This window comes from Oenanthe melanoleuca, chromosome 3 (assembly GCF_029582105.1).
Source record: "Oenanthe melanoleuca isolate GR-GAL-2019-014 chromosome 3, OMel1.0, whole genome shotgun sequence".
In the NCBI taxonomy this organism is placed as follows: domain Eukaryota; kingdom Metazoa; phylum Chordata; class Aves; order Passeriformes; family Muscicapidae; genus Oenanthe; species Oenanthe melanoleuca.
In genome coordinates, this window is record NC_079336.1 from 88979140 (window position 1) to 89000703 (window position 21564).

Genomic DNA, 21564 nt, shown 5'->3' on the forward strand with positions numbered 1-21564 from the left:
TTAATCACAGAAAAGATAATTTGATCTGCCCTAATTCTCAATGGAAAACCCAGCAGAGATCCCAGTCCCTTAGGAATTCCACGAAAACTTGTCAATTAGTCTCTTATTCATACTCTTCTCCTACTCTGGATTTACACATGAAGATTTTCATTACCTGTCTCATATGAAGTGAACTCAATTCATACTTTCCTAGTTATTGTCAGCACCCAAGTGCAGGCACACATGATTTACAGGGAGTTGAGGCAGTTGCTCACAGAAATGAGTTACACAATTTAACAGAAATGAGACCAGGCAATTTGTGTGCTTCTGTAATAACCAGATGATCAAAAATGGCCTCAGTAAAGAGAATCAATCATCTGAAAGCATTTTCATAAACATGCACACCAGATAAATGATCTTGCTGGTAGAAAAAAAAGTCCAAGCAATCAAAACAGAATTAGAGCAGAAAAACATGCTATGTGGAAAATCTCATGATCATTTCTGCTTTCAGACTTGCTTTCACCACCTTTGGTGATTCTTGAAATTTTAAGAACTTCATATTTGTTTTTTATTCAAAATTCCTGGGGCTTGGTTTACTGTGGTATTGATTTTGTTTGGTTTTTAGGTGGTAGCATGTATAGGTTTATTTTCACAGAGAGACACAAGGATGGATCAAAAGATCTGTATCACTTCAAATTAAGTGGGAGGAGAGGAGCAGTGTCTATCAGAACAGTTGAGTTGCTTACAGAATAGCTGGGACCCTGTTCTGTAAATGCACAAAACCAGAAAGCATTCTTTAATTTAAAGAACTTCTTACACCAGCGATTAGTAACAGCACACAGATAAGTTTTGCTGCAAGGCAGATTTTCCTTTAATTTGCATACCCATCTCCACCATAGCTATCTGGCTCTTGGTAAAAATAAAGTTTCCAAGCCAATGAAAAGTATTATGGTGTTCCTGTTTGGTCTTTGTCAACTACAACTCATACTTCCAACTTTTAACTGCAAGAAAAGACTAGCTATCAAAGTAAAAAAGTCACTCTGGTGGTCTTCAATGTTTGCCTGACTTTAGGGCTTTAAGCAAAATATTAGAGTTCCTGGTGGAAAATTGTGAAATTTAGGTGTGTGAAACTAAAATCTATCACAAGGATTCTCATATGGCGCTTCTCCCTGTTGAGAAGTTCTAAGAAAATCTTAAGAAAGGACATCACATGACTGTACATGATCACTGTTTTAATTCTATCACTTGTGGTTCTGTTTCTGGAGTCTGGGTCAAGATCAGCAACCTGTGAAATTAATGAGAAAAAGTTCATTTTTCATTGAATTGGGAGCGGGAATGAGTTCTCTGTAACACGGTCTTCAGAAATTGCTGCTGTTTTTTTCTGATTGTATTATTTTGGTGTTGAGCTCTTAGCCAAAAATACTTGGGATATTAAATAGTGGCTTTAAAATGAAGCATGCTTAATTGTTAGGCTACATTTTAAAATCCTAGAGGTCAAGCTAAGCTTTCTTTTGCTAATGTTTGTGGGTGCATATATTTACAAATGGATAACATAGAATATTTAAGAGAAAGAGAGAGATGGTTCCATTAATTCTCTTAATCCCTTCATAATATCTTCAAATATTTAAAATGATGTTTCAGAAATTTAAGGCAGATTATATGCCTGCCATATTACCACATTGCTTAAAATGCTATTCTTTGTCTACTTTGCTATGTGACTGTAGTGGCAATTAAATTTTCACAAATATTGTGACTAACAGATTTTCTGTGTAAGATTGCTCTGTGTTATGATTTCCTAGAATATGGAATAATTGCAATACATTCTTTTCTTTTAAGGAATTCAATGAAAATATAAGCAACATGCCTCAAATTAACAATATCTGATCTTGACAAGTTTGTGGACAACTGAAGGTAAGGATCTCAATGAATCAGGATCCTTTTTCAAAACATGTATCTGACATATTCATAATGTTGCAGCACATGGGGAAGAAGGAGGGATGGGGAAGACAAATAAATTTCAAAAAAACTTATGAAAAAGAAAGCCACAGTCTAAAGATTACATTATCCCTCCTTAAAAGCTCATCAGTGTCCTGATCAATAACTATTGATACAGTTGAGAAAAGATGCTTAACAGCCTATTTTGTGACAGCTCTTTGGGAAACTCATAAATAACAAAAGGAATTGTAGCAATGGACATCTTCCTTCTTTAAACAATGGAACAAATTTTCTACTTGGAGGCACACCTGACATCTTGGGGGCCTTTCATCTGCAATTCATATGCATGCTGCATATGGCTCCTGTGAATGATGCTTAAGAAAGGAAGAATTAATGGGCATGCTAGCTTTCATTTACTAATTTAAAGAAGGTATGTTCTTTTAAACCTTCTGTAACATTTCAGGTACAATTATTCAATCTTTCAAGAGACTTAAGTAATTTTGGTTCAGTTCGTAAGCACTTCCTAAGCTGTTCTGTCACTCTGTAAAGTACTATGAAAATTTACAACATTAAATAAATACCACATGTCACAATTGATAACTTACCAGTTTGCCTTTATTTATTTAGAATTTTGGACAGGAAATACGGAGAGAGAAAATAAGCTGCTTTGGAAGGGAATATGTCATGACGAGATGACTTGCTCAGAAGACTTCTTAAAGACAGCAATAAAGAAAATGCTTTATCTTAGAACAAAAGCATGGTGACTTCTGAATATTACATCACCAAATGAGGAACCCACAAGCAAGACATAATTTTTACTGTAAGTACTACTACTTTACTACTACTACAAATAGTTTCTTTAGTTAAGCTTTATAGGTTTGAATCAATCTCCATTACTTGACATGGTGAACTAGAATGCAGAATTAGATTATTGATTAAGAATTAAATTGTGGAAAATGCCTGAATGACATATATATACATTCTAAATAAGGATGTCTTATTTTAGTTAATGGCTTTTTTTGGAAATGTCACTTTTGTAGGAAGGTCTGTTTAGGCACAACTCTTGTGTATATATTGCTGTATCTGCATGGTATTTAGAAAAATTAGAACAGTTATCCAGTATGTTATTACTGAGAATGCTTATTTGGGAAGCTGGAGATATCCTTAACTTTGCCTTCATCACAAATATCACTTTTATACTGTGAATATTTTTTTACATGTAGCAATGTGATGATTAATTTGGAGCTTGGAAATTATGAAGCTGATGAATAGAGTGATCTTTATCCAAAAAATGAAACTTAAAATGATACTTAAAAAGCGTTAAAACAATGCTTTCCCTCAAACACCTTAATGTAAATGGTTACTATCACAATCTGGTATTGGAAGTCCTTGTTTTTTTATTTGGGAATTATCAGCAGGTATGTAAGTTTGGACTGCAAAGTTTTCTCAGGCCCTGAGAAAATCTCAGTCAAAATCTTAGAAAGAAAAAATGAATGCTTCAGTGTTTAGGCCACATGAAACAGGAAAACCTGTTTGCAGATTTCTGTCAGACAAGGGACAGGGACTTGTACTGTAGGTTTCTGAGTTAGAGATGAGTCTTTTGAGCTACTAGAAGAAGCTGGGTTTAGAATATTTCCCTTAATTTTGTGAGGATTTTTCACCACTTCCCCCCATCCCTCTAAAATTTTTAAAAGTGTCTGCTCCCTTCCAATGTTATGTATGTGTTTTTTGTTTGTAAATAGAAAGTTTCACCTCCTGCTTGTTTGTTTGCAGTCCTCACAGAGCAGAAGGGTAAACACAATCTTTAGTGATAAATAGTCTTGGATTGGGCATAAACAACTTACTGCCTTTACATCAGAACCTTTAGTGCAACAGAACTCTATTCTCTAATGCAGTTCCACTAATTGCAGAGTTTTGTGTCTCCTTTGAATCACTGTCTGCAGTTCAATACTTCTGAAAGTGAACTAGAATTTGTCTTTCTTTTTGATGCTAAATCATGCTGAAGTGATGCCTCCTAAAACACTTAACCCTCTTAACTAAAGGATCACTTCTTCTTGAAATAATAGAACCATAACCTTAGAATACTTTTACTGCTTTAAGGTGTGTACCACAGAGGTGGATGTTCAGTCTGGAGTTACTGATTAAAAAGTCCCAGCCTGCTGATGATTTCTCCTGTTTTATTTCCTTTCCTGCTCTGCTGTCTCAGAGTTACCTGTGATCACATACTTTTCTCTAGATTTAATTTAACACTGTTTTGTCCAGCAATGTCAGAGGCTTTAGATAAACTGTCAATCATGAGCATTAAAGCTGAAGAATGAGCAGTTTTACTTCTTAAGGAAGCTGATGCACTTAATCATTCATTTTTAAATACTGAAAACAGGCACCATCACCAACTTGTTTTCTATCAGGTTTTTATTCCATGATCAGTTTTTTCCCATGATTCTCAAAGGTATGGAAAACAGCTGAGGTAAGTTATACTGAGGTACCAAGATTGCTGTGGCATCCCAGTGTAGCTGCTCCATTGCTTGAGGCACCATTATAAAATCATGCCAAATGAAGAATACATTTGCAGTCTAAAGGAGACCTTAGGCAGGTGGAATGTAATTACATAGCTAGAATTCAAGTTAGGCCCCAGGCCCACCTTGGAAGGAAAGTGTTGCTCACTGTTAGTAGGGTGCCAGGCAGGAACTGTATTTAGATTATTTACTACATAGAGTAACCTACAGTGCAGCTGTAATTTAGAATGATAGAGTACTAAAGAGAAAAACATACTGTGTAATTTCCAACATGGTAATGAAGCATAATGGAATAGAGCCATCATGCTATATTATGCAATCTGCATTTTATACAATGTGTGAATATAAATTCAGTTATTTGCTGCCTATTGGGGGAAATTGCACCAACTTAATACTCAAAACCAAAAAGTACTTTACAAAAGTAAAGGGAAGTGAGCAACTCTGTCTTCTCTGGAATGGAAGTGTTATATAGGAGCTTGGATTAGTAGAACATAGGCCTTTTCTGTATCTTATCTGTGTCACTGAATCTGAAGGATACATTGGAATGCATTTCAAGAGAAAGTTGCTGCACCATATGGAGGAATATGGGCAAATACCATAAACGTGAAAAAGAACCCCCATAATGCAAACAAGACAGCAAGATCAGATAGTATTTGAAGTTTGTGTGTAATGTGTACATCCTTAGGGTTATTGATGCTATTTTAGCATTTGCATGACAGTTTTTTTTCAGAAAAGACATAATCTAAATCAAGAAAGGTACCTAAGAATAGAAATAAGGAAAAATCACAAATAATCTAATAGCACAAACTGCAATAACACATTTCTCTGAGGATACTGGAGAAGCTGAGGTGAAAGTCTTAGGAGAACAGAAAGAAAAAATATTTCTGGTATTTCTAAATGCCTTAGAAATAGGTATTATGTTGGAAAGTGGTTGGAAAGAGTAAAAGGCTGCTCCAGAACTGGCAGTTGTTCTAATTGTTGACCTTGCAAATATTTTTTAGAACATCCTAAATCATGCTCCAGCCAAATGAATGCTGTTTTGTTCCTGTAGCCTTTGTTCCACTGGTCTTTAAATTTTCTAGTTTTCTAGATTAGTTAAGGAGCTGCATCAATAGCCAAGCATTTGTCAGCCCATTACAGCTGCAGGGACTTGTTTTTCAAGAATTATTTAAATTGATGTATATTTAGTATATGTGTTTGATGTTTCTCCTGGGCCTTGGTGAGAATTACACTTGGTCAAGATCTTGACTTTGGAAGTGTACCAAGTGCAGGAACAGGGGAAAGCTGAAAAATGTCTAGAAGAGGATAATGTGTCAGGGTTTTGAAAAGTTTGAGGAAAAAAAACCAGATGGAAACTAATTCCCAATACCTGTCAAGTATGAAGTAAAAAATATCTGCACTACTGACAAAGGATGTTGGAGAATTTGAGAGGCATCATGTTGAGATTAAGCAGACTTTTCATACTTTTATTTTAATATGATTGATTGACATAGATAAAATACATGGTAGTTTAACTTTCTTGTTGATATAACCACTTCCCATCTAAACTAATCTGCAATTAAAAGAGAGGATTTACTTCCTACATCCCCTTTTGGAAGAGAATGGAACCACTCTGTGCTGGCAGCAAATTGACATAACATTCAACACGGTATAATGCTGAAATCTTCAATGTGAAGTGGTAAGCCACAAAATAACATGAAGACAAACACCTTTTTGGCTTTCTTCCACTGTTTTATTTATTACATCCTTCTTTATTTTTAACTGGTGGAGAGGGAAAAAAAAGTACATGTTTTAAAGTAGTTATGACCACTTTTAAGTGTTTCAAGTTTTGAGGCAATACTTGCTACACTAAACATTACACTAAATGCGTAGAGTTATCCATCTACGATTTTTTTGAGCTACTCAAGAGAGTCTTCTTTCTAAAAGGGGAGGTCAGAGTGAGCTGAGAGAGGGATATTTTTATTCCTGCAGTATTTCCTGTAAAGGTAAAATGCATGTTCACACTGCAATGTAATTATACTTTAGTCCAGGTTTCCACAGCACAACTTTGCTGGGTTTTTTTTCTACTTCCTCTTCCATAGCCCCAGGACTTTAGGCCAGGAGATAAGAATTCCTTTTCTAACTGTTCTGCCCACTCATGTTGTCCAATAAAACCCATAAAGTTTGGGCAAGGTCTGTTTCCTGTTGATATAAGCAATCCAAAATGTTTGGGCAAAATTGTCCAGTGTGATTTTTTCAGAATAAGTACTGAGTAAAAATATCCTGTAACTTCTGAGTTTTTGCCTCCAGAAGCATTGCTGCATTAGCACTCTCCTAAATCAAAATCAGTGGTAACAGCTGTGGGACACTAGACTGCCTTCAGTGTTCAGCATCAGGTCCAGAGCTTTGGAAGGAGATGGAGTTTGGCTTTTTTTGGTCACTGTTTATTGTTTGAACTGGCATGACTAGGACTGAGTGCAGTAAGCAGATGCTCTGTTCTCTGCAAATGACTGTAACTGTGATAGATAAAGTGCTGTCCTGCAGGTGTGTGAGGATATAGTGTCAAAGCAAGGGGTTCAGGTGGTGGGAAGAAGGTGTCCCCATGCACCAGCAGTGGCTGTGGTGCTCCTTAAAAATTCTCATCAGGCTGAACAAAGACACTGGACCACGTGTCTGGGAAATCCTGTACTTGGTTGTGCATTCACCATAACTCCAGCACCCAGCCCACTGTTCAGACACAAAAGGTGTTGGCTCACAAGCTCTTAAATTCTACAGTAGACTTCCACAAGCCCTTGGACTTCAACAAGCTCTCAACTCCCACAGCAACCTTCTCGAAGGTGCTGGCTCACAAGCCACAACACACTGCCATAATCTCCCCACTCCAAACTTCAGTATGGAGTATGACAGCCATGTGTGGCCCAGGAAAAGCAAAGGAGGAGAGAAATAAAGATTGAAAAGGGAGAAAGAGCAAAGGATATCAGCAGTCCTTACATCTGATGTCCATCCTGCCATGTGGATGGTCCAGAGCTGGGGTTGTGAGGCAGGAGTGAAAGAGTGGGGGGGCCCAATCTTCTTTCTTTTGCTCACCTCATATGAAAACTAGACAATTCATGCATTTTATTCACCTGTACAAAGCCAGCCCTTAGAGCCCTCCTCCAGGAAGTGAGTGGAGGGTGGTGGACTGTCTCAAAATGAGCATCTCAGAGCAGTGCTACACCACCTGTGTGGGACCCCCTCTCCCCATTACACCTTTGCCACCCTAACAGGCAGAAAACACACTTATTTCTGGTTTTCACACAAGGTGAGTGGCCCAGAGCCAGCAGTGACAAGGCTGTGATGTGTAATGGTCTGAGGAAAAAGAGAGAATGGAGTACTTATCTAGGCAAACTAATCTGTCAAAAAAGAGACAGAGCTTTCTGCAGAGCACTTTTAAACTCTTGCCTCTGTCAAACTACACCAAACTTACCTTTGTACTACTGTGCAGCTTTTGACTCCTGTTTACTTTACTTTCTGTGCTTAAAGTAAAGCAATCCCACTTCAGTAAAATAAGACAAAATTGTGGCAGAAAAAGTTCTGGATTTTCACTTTAATCTTTTTTTTTGCTGAAATGCTGGTAATTTACAGAGCATCATTAGCAGTAAGATTTTTTTCTTTGTTAAGCTTTAGCAAAACCAGCATTCCAAAAGGAAAATTGTATTTTAATTCTTGAAATAAATCCATTGCGTTGTAGGGACACTGCAATCTAAGCAATCAATTTTTTTGTTGTTTTTTAAGAAAGACTTGTGTGTTCTATGTTATGTAACATTGAAAGAAGTTTTAATAATTACAGTCTAAAATATGCTTTAACACACATCCTGACAGAATCCGGACTCAGAACAATAAAGGCAGGCTGTTCTTAGGCATAAAAGCAAAATTCCTTTGCCAGTCAATAACATTTCAAGCAGAAATCCATTTTCAGGAGTATATTTACTTCAGAAAAAATACAAAATTAAAAAGAGAACTCAGGATGCATGAAACATTAAATTGCCAACTAGTGAGCTTGAAGCATCACATTTTGCAAATTTCAAGTTAAAATAAGTTGAACCTCCCTCCAATATGTTTTTTAAAAGAAAAAGAACATCCCTCCTTTGCTCCATAACATCTAAAATGTTTTAACTAATGTTAAAGTTAAAAGGAAGACGTATTTACCTAGCATACATAATAAATACCAAGGTAGATGGAGTACATCTTTTTTCCTTGAATTAATGCTAAGACTTCAGAGCTTCTTTGTTTTCCCAAAATAATAGTTCTTTTGCAGCAAATGACTTCACATTTTGTGGCCAGAGGCCACAAAGCCTCACTCCCAGGCAGACTTCTTGTTGTAAGTGTGGAGTCTCCCATCTTTGATTCTGGCTTGGGAAATGGATTTACAAACAAGTGACAATGGCAGAAATCTTCTTTGAAGACTGTCCAGTCCTTCCAGCAGGCAGGAAACTGTGCTCTGATGTGTTTTCTACGTAGGGCTGTGCTCTGGAAGTGTGTTCTGTGTGTAGGGCTGTGTTCAAATGTGAGGCCACAGGGCTGGTAAATCTCTAGTGCCAGGGAGTGTAAACAGAAAAAGTGTGTCCATGTAAAGCTGGTTCACTTGCTCTGCTTGTTTTTGGTAAAAATTAGGGTATTTTAATGTTTGATCTTAAACAAATGTTTTGATTTTAAACAAATTATTTAATGAATTTATCGACCCGTAAACATCACTTTTCAACTGAATGGAAAACTCCTTTGAAATATGTTAAAATTTGACTGTCACAAAGAATCAAAAGTTGATTTCATTGCTTGAGGTTGTTTGTTCTTTGAAACAATACACAAAAAATTGTGATCCCTGGAAATTGGATATATGTCAGTAAAATGTCTTCAAAACCTACAGGTTTGGGTTTGGGGTAAAATTAAAGGCTATTACCATTATTTGGAGTGTCCTTAGTAAAGAGATTTTCTGGGAAATCAGATCATACTACTTCAATTTTGAGCCTGGATATGAGGCAATTTAAAAGCCCCAAGTATTCAAGTATTCAAGCCCTAACATCTCTCTGCATCTCAATTTTTTGTCTCAGTCTTGGACTCTTCACAAGTTAAAACAGTCACTTATTTAAGAGCTTGATGGCAAAACTAGGAAACTATTTTATTTACTTTGGGATCAGAATTTCGATTAACATATAATGTTTTTTACTGATGGTATGTGGTGAGAAGAGAAACCCAGAGAAGAACAACATTTTTTCCACAAAATGAATTGGTAGTTTTAGCTGTTGTTGTTGTACTGGGGTGATGTATTGGACACAAATAGATCAGCTGGAAAACAACTTAGTGTAGCTCATAACCTCACTTTTTCCTGCTGCCTGATAAGTATGTAAGTCTCCATATATAAAATCAGTGGGATTCTGCACCAACATAGCAAGCAGTTCACAACTGACTGACAAATAGAAGAAACCCTGCCAATCCTACGTTCTAAGCCAAAATATGTTGCTTATTTCTGTGTTTAGGTGGACTAAGCCTTGCACCAAAGTAAAAAAAAAAAAAAAACCTAAAAAAACCCCAAGATATTTTTATTTTGTACATTTGTACTAAAAAATAGTATGTGTAGGTTATTAAAGGGAAATATTATTTTGTCTCATTCGCTCCCTCACAGATTTAAAGTAATAGATGGTGTATCATATTAAAAATTGAGTGTCTGTTAATACCAGGAAAAAATGTTTCTTAACAATAATTGAATAATGGAGTGTTGCTTGCTGAACTGTTCATTTGAAAACTCATTGAGTTGCACAGTAATCACAGAATCTCCAGTTTTATTATCCTTTATGTCACTGAAAAATGCTTGCTGTTGTGTTGTTCTGTTTTCATTTTCATCATGTTCCAAACCAGAAATGTATCACTGTCTAAAAAATATGTTGGTAGGTAATAGAGAAAGGCAAGTGGAAGGTCAAATCTCTTACAAACTGGTGAAATACATTTAAATACATACATTTAAATAGAAACCACATTGTATGACCAGAGATAAGCAATATATGGGTTGTAGCATAATTTATAAAATTAAGAATGTTAACATTAAGGGTGCCTGGGAGTGTAGCATTCATGAATAAGGCAAAATTCCTATAGACTTGGCTTTAGATGTGTGTTGGATCCTTGGCTGGTTCAGGTAACGGTGTCTGCTTGGATTTCCTCTGCTCTAATACCTCCTTTATTTGTTCCCACTCTTAACAAAAATTCTTGTACAAAACAAAAACTCCTCACTGGGAGATGTGCCCACATAATGATTTTATCTTGCTAACATTGCCATTATTCCCTCAAATAGATCTTTCCATTTCTCCACCTACCATTTGCTTTGTATTCGCTCACAAAACAACTTAGCTTATTGTGAGCACTCATGTACACAGGGGAAAGTTGGTGGAATGGTAAAGCAAGTGCTGGCACCATGCTTTGTTTCCCTAGGCTTGTAATTCTACCTCTAAAGAACTCTCTGGAGGCTGCTGCAGGAGCCCTTCAAAATCTTGTTCTGCCCCCATTCCTTGGTTGACAAGGATACATTCAGGGATGCTGAACCATCCCTGAAGTGCAGGAGGGATGCAGGGACTGTTCCTGTACCACAGGTTGTGCAGGTTGATCTTTGTCACACGAAAATCAAGAGCTCAGATCACACCCCCAGCCATAAACACATGGCTTGAGGTTGTGCAGGCTCCAACAGCTCTGAGGGTTGAATCTTCACCCCCTTTTGGGGAGCTCTCACAGTCAATGAGTCCATGGCAGCTGCTTGTTGTCCCTGTGAACTCATCCATAGAGCAGAACAGATCTGCTTCACTCCAGTGTTCCCCTCCTGTGAACAAGGCAGAGCCTTGAACTCGTGGTTATATATTTGTATGAGATTCTATTTGACTATTACACACCCCAGCTGCCCAAGCTGCCTCTGGCCAGCTCTCCAGAAGAAAGGCAGGCAGATCAGTCCATCTGTAACATTACTGGCTGAGCCTTGTGTACTTAGTCTATTCTCTTCCAGAATAAGTATTTGCTTCTAAATAAGTCTAGGCAGGCAGAAACTAATTGCTGGAGCTGAATGAAATATTTTGAAAATCACTATTAACTTAATTACAAACTTTTTGTAAAGACGTGCTACTTCCAGAGTTACCCCTGCTATTGTAAAGAACAAAATAGATTTGCAGATTTAGGGAGGTGATTCTGCCCCTCCACTATACTCAGCTGAGACCCCACCAGGAATGTTGTACCCAGCTCTAGGGACCCCACCACAGGAAGGACATGGACCTGTTGAAGTGAGTCCAGAGAAGGCCACCAAGTTGATAAGAAGGATGTGGGACTTCTCCTGCCAGGATAGGCTGAGAGAATTTGGTTTGTTCAGTCTGGAGAAGGCTTTGGAGTGACCCATTTAAACCCTCACCTGAGGGGAACCTACAAGAAGGATGGACAGAGTCTATTTACAAGGGCATGTAGAGCAGGAGAAGAAGGAATGGCTTCAAACAGAGAAACTGAGTCTAATCCAGGTTTAGATTAGACAATAGGAAGAAATTCTTTACTGTGAGGGTGGTGAGGCACTGGAGTAGGTTGACCAGAGAAGCTGTGGATGCCCCATCCCTGGAAGTGCTCTATGCCAGGCTGGATGGAGCCTGCTCTAGTGGGAGGAATCCCTGGCCATGGCAGGGGGTTGGAACCACATGGTCTTGAAAGTCCCTTCCAACCCAAACCATTCTATGATTCTATGAAATGATATCTACTACTACTAAACTTTTCTTGAGGGCTTTTGTAGGATGCTCTGGTGCTTCAGATAAGACACTGACTACTTTCAAATGTTGTAATTATTTTAAGGAATTTTGAAAACCATTGGTCAAGAAGAATATTAAAAAACACAGCTGCACACATAATCTGGCCTGGAACCGAAGTGGAAAGATGTATATTTAAAAATAGTGATGAAAAATTATAAACATTCTCACCCTTTTGCCACAATCAGTTATCTTCATACTATCAGCAAAAAAGGGCAAGACTCAGGAGATGCCACATGGTACTGCTTCCCTTGTTCTTTGTATGTGCTGCTTGTAGTTGAGTCCTTTTTGAGCCTGTGACAATTGCTACCTGAAGGGACAGCTGTGGCTTTACAGTGCTTCTGTGAGTTACTGAGAAAGGGCCACTTAGCCTGTGAAATAAAGGCCACAAAACCAAAGGAGAAAGTGCCCCTCTTCAGTGTGGGGCAGAATTGTTGCCTTTACCCAAGTGTATGATACAAAAGTAAAATTAATTGTAAAACTCAATTGAGATCAGTGCTGAAGCTCAGTGAAAGCATTATTTCACTGCAGATGTTTAATAAGACAGTTTTTCTATTTCATTGCCTGGGCCCTGCACAGGAACTGTGATGCCATTTACCTGTAGAGCAAGTGTTCTGGGAACTTACAACTGCTGCAAGAGCACTGGTTCTCTTGCTGAATAAATACAGCCTGATGATAAAAAATCCAAAAGGAGGTGATATAAAACCTCTGCCTTTTTACCAAAGGTAATAAAAGGATTAATTTAATGAACAATTAATTTGTAGCAATCAGTGTATTTCTGGTATTCATCAACAATACACAATATATTAAAAACTTGCATCTGAAAATCCTGTTCTTTATATGAATAAGAAGAAAAAAATGCTTTAACATAAGAAAAATCCTCAGTGAGAAGAAACCATATGTTACCAACCTTTCATAATCCACATCTTTGGTCTTTTATACACTTCATTCCACTAATCTTGCCTTTATGCAGACTGTAAGGAGGCTGGAATACCTGTATTCAAGAATCTAATTCAGTTTTTTATTCAACTGAGATAAGTACCCAGCAGAAGGGGACAGCCCCATGAAAAGCTCACCCACACCCACACTGTTGTGTGGTAAAAAGAAGGCACACAGATGAAGAATGAAGTCCTACATAGAAGTCTTCTATAAATTACAGATGCTACTGCTTCCATAGGAAACTGAACCTTTGTGCAAGGGCAGGAACATCTTCACAAGTGAAAGGCATGGGGTGGGGTGGCTTAAAAGATCATATTTAAAACAGGTGCATGTAAAATGTCTCTCCATAGATATATAATGAAGGGAAAGATAAATGCTTCCATATCCAGGAAACATTCTTATCAACAAGCTTTGCTAAAGAATTTGGGATTCTTAGGAAAAACTGTCCAGAATTCCTGGGTTTAGGTGTGGGTGGAGAGCAGCTTCTCCCCAAAAACACAAGTGTATTCAAAGGTATGGGCAGACAGAACTGTAGGGGAACAGTGATGGCAGAACTTGGATGCCTCCAGCTGTACAACTGGAGAGTGTTGTGATGCAATCTCTATGACAGATCTCTAGGCAAAAAAATCCACAGTTTTTCAGCAGAGAAGAACTTAACCTTCCTTGCCCAGGTTAAGAATGGGGTTAAGAAAAGTCTACTGTTTTAACTCTCAAACATTTTTTCAAAATATTACTGCTGTGTAAGCTTATGTCTGGAAACCTCTGGTTTTGCTTTCTCAAAAATATCTTTACTGATCCATTGGACACTGTGCACTTTCAAGATTATGTTAAAATGGGCATCAGAAATCTGTTTCCTGTTATCTGTGGGAAAAATGGAGGGATGGGAGCTTCGCTTTTACTGAGCTTATTCAACCTTTCAGTGTGCCTTAACCAAGCACAGTTTTTCTGCACAGGTGTAATTATACCCTGTACTTTAGCTGTGGGTGTCTATTTGCGTCTCTGCAGAGAACACCTAGGGATGTATGACACCCATGAAAGACCCATGCCCTCATCCAGGCTGGTGGCAAGCGGAGCAAGGCATCAGGAATTCACATCTGGGAGCAAGGCTCTGTTTCTATTCTTTGCTACCATGAGCTGGAGATGGTGAGGAATTTTTTTGAGGTGTATTAAAATGTCTTTGATGACAGAAGCCAGTTCTTCAAGAAAAAAGACTTTGTTCACAGAAAAGCACTGGTCTAACTGAAGCTTCCCATGGGAACCTACATTTCAGCTCCACCATGGAGATAATGGGGCAACAACTTGACACTGCCAGGCTAGCTAAGGTGCTGGATCAAGCAGGGTAAAACTGTCTCTTGACTGTTCAGTATTCCAGGTGAGGGCTCTGGCATGCAGTAATCAATATTCTGACCACCTGACTCCCTGTGCACACACTTCCTTCTAACTTTAGTGCCAGCAATTGCCTTCCTTTTTATTTCCTCTTCATCAGCATTGGCCTCTGATGCCCTTTGATGAAAGAAGAAAAGGGTATTATTTATCCAAAGGGAGAAAAGATAGCTCTTAAGAGAAGAGAAAATGGAGAGGGAAAAGTCCTGAAAAGAAAATATTTAGATAACCAAACAACTCACAGACAACAGACCCACTTTCCTGATTCATTTTCCTTGCTCTATCCACAAACATCTATTTTGTACTCTGTGGCTGTCCCAGAAAGGGTTGTCCTCCTATTCCAGATATTTTTTTTTTTTCATTTTCACACAGGAACAAGCACAACCTCTTCTTCAGTTTACAAGCACATACTATAAACAGAAATATATTGTAGGAGAAAGTAACCTTGCTAACATATGCAAATATCAGAGAGGACTGTGGGGATTAGATTAGAAAGGGTAAGAAAGGTTTAGTAATATATGAAGAAGTAGTAAAAGCAGAAAAAGGGTGTTCCCACTGCTTTTTAAATCTGTCTTTAAATTATTTACTTGGCACTTTGACAGTTCACGATTTAAATTATTTCATTCATCTTAATATTTAATCACAGTTTTTAATTATACTAGTAACTTGAGGCTACTTCTTAACTCAGCAATAGCTTTGTCTTCTATTAATAAATGGCACATACCCTTGGCTTTGACACTTACTTGCTGTGAGTGTTTCGGCTTTGGTAGAACATGCAGTTCAGGACACTGTTATTGCATCTTAAATCTCAAATCTTCTTAAATTACCAGCACAGCATTTAACCCTGATGATAATAATTTAGCATAAAAATGTTCAGTCTTTACTGTAGTTCTTAATGCTACTGTTGCTAAAATTGCAGGAGATCAGAGAACAAGTACTTATAAAAAAAATCTTATTCTAAAAGATATTCTTCCAGATGATTTTTCTTCTCAGTCTGGAGAAGAGACAATCTGGTACCTGAGAGCTGTGGGTTGGAAGAATGTTAATCTCCATGTGTGGCTGGCAGGGTTTGGGATGAAGGACTTGGGGGTGTTTTTTTCAGCTGCATGCCAGACGAGCTCCCTTGCTCGTGTGGCACTGGCTGCATTGGTTTGGAGGCTGCAGGGGAACAGGGGCCATCCAGCCCAAACCCACCAGGGAGCAGGAAAAGATCTGGGGCTTGCTGAGCTATCTACCCTCCCCACAGCTCTCTGACGTCTATGTGGCTCTGTGTTGACTAGGGAATGTGATTTATGGGTTCAAGAAAGTTGACCGTCTTTCCCCTGAGCCTCTGAGACCAAACTACTATTTTTGCAGGCAGCACGTCAGATAAATATTTTTCCTATAAATTGGCCACCCTCTGTTTTACAATGTTAAGTTTTTGTTCTAATCCTCCTTGAGAGATTGCTCCAAAAGTTGGCTCTTTTCTTGCTTTTTGTGATTTCCAGCCAAAATTTATTCACAGAATAAATTCCGATTTTGTTGCCAGCACGGTTCCTTAGCTCAAAAAAGAACACTGATTGATCTACACACAGCAATCAGAGTCTTCTCAGCGTTCATTTTGCCAGACTAAATGAGCTGAGCTCTTCCAGTTTCTTTTGGCATGATTCATCCAGAAATCTTTACTGTTCCTCTCTGGATTAATTTTCGTGGATTGCCGATGACTGGAACTAAGTGCACTTTTCCCACTGACACTTCACCAGGGTTGGCATACAGCACTCTGATGGCACTTGCTGGCCAAACCTCACTTCCTATGTACTGTTGATACTAACAAAAATAATCAGTGTGAGCAAAATTGTGGATTTAATAGAACCTCTAATAAGTTTGGTTAAATCAGACTTAAAGGGCTGAGTTTACTGTGTGTTAACATGAGGATCAGGAAACGGGACACAGTGGCACACATGGGCTATTTGTAGGTCATCTGAAAGGATCAGTACCACAGTGTGATGTTTGGTAGCTTTCTGCCCAAGGGGCTGGTCACTTTTTATTTGGTTTTATATGGTTTTTATTCGTGATGTACTAACTCTCCCCATCCACTTTTTAGAGACTTACTGCTCGTAACAATTTCTTTCCTGTCACCTGTGGCCACATAGATTATCTTAGACTCATGTTGAAGCAAGGATTTAAGCTCAGGTGGACCCTGAATAGTCTAAGTCAGAAGTGTAACATTTCCTGTGTGATGTGTTGCTTTGAATCAGAACAGACCTACACCAAGAGGAAGAAGAGAAGCATCAGCTTCCATTTCTTCCAAGCTCCAGTGTGAAATATCCCTGCTAAATATTGCTTAGTTTACCTTTAAACCATAAGAAAGATTCATCAGGGTTATAACATCCAACCCAGTAAATTGCAATAATTACCACTAAGAGCATTCTGTGGTATCTGAAGAAGAAGCAGGAAAAATAACATGCATTTGGTGTCAGAAAAGCAAAAGAAAATGTGAGGGATGAAGGAGTTGGAATAGCAGGTAAGGACTACAGCTACTGCATCTGGACTTCTCATGAAATTCATCAGACAGAGGGATTAAAGAAATGTTTTTTCTGTTCAAAAAGAAAAGTTTCTGAAGAGTGAGGTGGGCAAAAGAGAGCTACTCTTCTTTTTCCATTAACCTCAGGCCAGAGGCAGTGGATGTAATTTAATAACCTGCAATTAAAGGAGAGCAGTCTAATTACCAGTTTGTGATAAAAAAAATGTCAAGAGAGCCACACTCTTTGAAGGAATGAAATTCTGAGAGGATTAATTGCAAGTGAAATACCCCAAAGAGAAATTTATTTAATATTGTAAAAAAAAAATAAAAAAAAAAATCCCTGACTTTTGCGGTTTATGGGATCCTAATTTTGAGATCAGATTGCAGTAGAGAGAGCAAAATTGAGAGAGAAATATGGAATGAGATTCTGACTCACATTTAGAAGCAGCTGTGTTAGTGTGCCAGTCTGGAAAACACTTTTGGATGAGAATGCAAGTTTTAGAAAGAAAAGAGGTGATGCTACAGAAGATTGGGCTGACAAACAAAATAAAAAGGGTTGACAAAATAATTTAAAACCCCTTCAACAATTCACTTCTCATATGGAGCACATTTATAAGAAGTAATGTGAATGTTTCAACTTGTCAGAACAAATGGGAACAAAGCAGTGCCTGGCCTTTGATTGAGCTACTATTTTGCAAGAAGCAAAGCTATCTGTGGGAAGCTGTACCTAAAAGGAAATTAAGTACAAGTATTCTGCACACCACAGAAGCTTTTTCTGTGCAGATTACTCAGATTGAGCCCTATTTGAGATGACTGAAAAGTGCCCTTGAACATGAGTGTACTGTTGCTTATAAACTGGATATTGATACCCAGATCAATATGAAACCTTAAATCAATTTGGAAACAAAGAGGAAAGCCCAGGTTGTACAGAGACAAAGTCAGTTCAATAACAGCTATGTACAAACTAAATGTAATTTCAAGGCCTTGAAAGCAAAATTTTACTTGTTATTGAGGAAGACAGAAGCTGGAAATATGAATGGTGCTGCTTCTCCTAGGGAGAATGTATAAACTGGAAGGCCAGAACCATCTGGAGACAGAAAGAAAAACAGATTAGAAAACTCCAAACTAAATTAAGATATAGGCAGCAAAGGAAAAATTAGGAGGGAAATTTCACATACCCACACACACAAAAAAAAGAAAATTAAAATTGTCATTATGGTTGTAAAAGAACACTGAGAAAAATCTAGAATGGAAATTGCAAGTATTTAAAGACGTGCATTATGAAAGAAACTTTCTATCCATGATCATGATATCCTTTATATGTTTTGGAGATTTTAGAAACAAATGTCTGTTACAAAGGAGAAAAATGGCTCAGTTCTCTCAGTGCACATTTGCCACACAAAGAGATAAACCCCAACTTGTCAAAGGAAACTTCTTATATAGTGTTTTCCTCAAGTCACTGTTTTCTAGATCCCTTTGATAAAAATGGATATAACAGTACTTTTTCACCTCAAAAATCACTGAAACAGAGAGCACTTCACAATGTTTAGCATATATTTGCTATTGTAATGAGACCAGTGCACATATCTTACCTACCTAAACTTGGTAGTCTTTACTAGAGAGAAAATTTATGTTAAGGAATAAGTGAATAACTCACTTTGAATAATTGGCATGCTAAAATAATATGTGACTGATTTTTGGCTTGATTTTAAACATGATGGTGAATGGTTTCTGTTGTAGTTCTGCCTTATGCAAACCCAAGATGCACACACCTTTTTCAGGCACAGTTTGTGTCAGTGTTTGCCTTTTGTGCTTTCCTGCAGTGAGTATTTCCTGAGAGCTGTGCTCTGCTGAACCCCCATGGCAACTCCTTGAGTGGGCAGGCTACTCCTGTGCCGTGCTATGTGAAAGTGCTTCCCATTTCCTGGAGCTCAGAAGCAGGTGCAGGCTGACTGTCACTGCTCACTGGGGCAAGACCCAGGTGTGCAGCAATCCCTGGATCCTGCAGCCCCAGTTCCCATGGCAAGGGAAGCCCAGGCCCAGCTGAAGATGAGCCAGGGCACGCTGTAGCTGGGCGTTGGTCTGCAGGCTCTGTGCTGCAGGACCCTGGGGCATGCCAAGGCATGCAGGCAGTGGAAGCACAGGCACTGACACACAGAATGGGAGAACCAACTGCTCCAGCTTTCCAGGCTCCCTTTGAAGTCGATGGGAATTTGCCTGAGTAAGGTACACATTAAAATGGGATAGAAGTGTTCGGTTTTGGCCTGTTAGGACATGGGTGTCAATAGGAAATGCTTCACTGCTGAAATCATAAGCAGCTTGCTAAATATTTGGGGCTTAAGAACACTCCACCCAACGGCTTGCTGGTTAGAATGTTCACAGGGAAGTAGAAGATGTGAGCCTAGGTCTCCTCTCCTGTGTCCTGAGAGGATGTTCCAGCCACTGACTTGCACTCAGTGGTGACTTTGTCCTCTCCCTTTTTCCTTCAACACTTTCCATTTTTCACACTGTCCTGGTTAAGCACTGAAAAAAACCCCACCAAAACAAGGCCTGGAATCTGAAGTGTGGACACTTCCTTGAGAGGTTTAAATCCCAGAGCTTGACAGGGTTTAGTGCACTTCCTTTCCTTGGTGTTGCTCAGTGCTAGTTGCTAGCAGTTCCTGGAAGACCACTGTGAGTTCCTCTCGTGGGTGCCTGACTTTCCCCACATGGAGAACTCAGGCTTTAACTTTGGTCTTTGGTTTAACTTTGGTCTTTAGTGTCTCTGCTGTGTTTAACTAAAAATGCACCAGTCCCCAGAGCATGGTGACTCTTAAATCACTGTCTTGACTAAGCCCTATGCCCAGAAGAGCTGAGGCGAAATCAGAAGAGATAATGACCATAAGAGAGAGATAATGGTGGCTGATTTTATTTTAGTGATGTAAATAAAATGTGCTGCATCAATACCCAGTAACTGAAATGTGAGTCTGGACTGGAAGAAAGACAGGGTCAGTTACCCTAGTCCTCCTTTATTGAAGGCAACTAGACCATGTAATTCCTTTCACAAGCTGGTGACCCTCCAGCCTCCAGCCTGACATTATACATTCTGTATAAGTAGAGCTTATAGCTAGGGTGTAAGTGCAGTTAGATAGGTAGATAAATATGTGGGTAAAACAGATGTCTTGTATGTGCAAGTGGTATATTGAGGATGCATTGCAGTTAAGACATCAGTAATTGTTACATGAAGCATCAGTGTTATTTTGAGGGAGACAAGGCTGGCTGGGACACTTGAAGTATAAGTTGTGTTTTTCTATATATAGCTTCCTGTTAAATATTCTACACAGCAGCCACTATGCCTATGTTCTTCCCTAAGTGGTCATTGTGAATGGCAAGCAGTTCAGCACTTATTGACAGGTTGCTTTCTTGTCTAAAAATAGAGGAATGTGTGGATCCTTGTACACAGCAGGTAGTCAAGTATTAATGAAAGTGATTGATGATAAAAAGCTTGCTTTCTACTCTCCTGTCATCAACAACCTATTGGGATCAAGAGAACACTAGGATAGAAATTAATCTTCCTTGAGTTATTCTAAACAGTCAACTGATAGGAGATTTCTTTGATCTCATTCAATTGAAATTGATTAATTCTGTTAATTACTCTGTTTGAACTGAGTTAGCAGGAATTTTCTGTGTGTTGCAGCATCCTTGATGGTTTGCCTTCTTGCATGCCAAACAATTAAACTTGGTAAAGAACGTGAAAGCAGATTATGTCAACCTAGTGTTGCTGACTAAGACTGATAATGACTATCAGTGTTAAATATCTGTAGAAATGATCAGGTGTAATTTGTTTCTTTACTTGGATTTCTTATTGAAACTGTCATTGGTTAAAATACATAAAGAGTCCTTGGGGCAGGAACTCATGAATTCTTCTGCCAAGGAAATGTATAATCACTAAGCTAAGAACATTTTCTCTCCTTCTCCCTCTGTCCATTTTATACCTCATGAATCCTTAATCCTATAGGAAGAACTGGGATTACATTAGAGTTCTTTACCACCTACTGGATTATGGGATTATCATAAACCCATAGGTCTAGGTGGTCGCCCAAATTTTATGCCATCTCCTTATTCCTGATGCCTGCTGGGAAGGTTCAGATTAACATTAATAGTGCAGGACTAACCTCCTACCTGGAATCTGTTCTTTTCCTGGTTAGCAAACTGAATCTTAGGAGCTAGAGGAGATATTTGGAGTGCCCAGGAATGTACAAATAAACATGCACTGAAGGATTTGCCACATACCAAGGACATGGCTGTTTCAGGTTTGTCAGCCATCCTGAAATCTGTCTTTTCTCTATCTATTTTCAGTCAAAAAGAAAACTAATTTATTGTGCTAAAATGTTATTATTAAAGAAATTATCAGTGAGTATTTCTGGAGAGAGGTATGAGAAATGAAACAATAAAACATGTAGATACATCTTATTCTAGCTAAGCTTCAAAGCGGTTTATCTTTCCCATGTAGTTAGTAGGGACTTGGGCCAAAATAATTTCCAAAATACTTACC

General features: G+C 38.5%; 1 protein-coding gene across 1 annotated transcript in view; it reads left to right on the plus strand.

The window, feature by feature from the left end:
* The first annotated feature begins 1815 nt into the window (after window positions 1–1815).
* The window catches only part of KCNK2 (potassium two pore domain channel subfamily K member 2), a 103158-nt gene continuing 83409 nt past the window's right edge, over window positions 1816–21564 (plus strand). Inside the window, exons 1-2 of the mRNA XM_056488578.1 lie at window positions 1816–1890; window positions 2542–2734. Coding sequence (XP_056344553.1) covers window positions 2701–2734 — 34 coding nt within the window. The 5' untranslated portion in view covers window positions 1816–1890; window positions 2542–2700. The remainder of the gene's footprint in view (window positions 1891–2541; window positions 2735–21564) is intronic.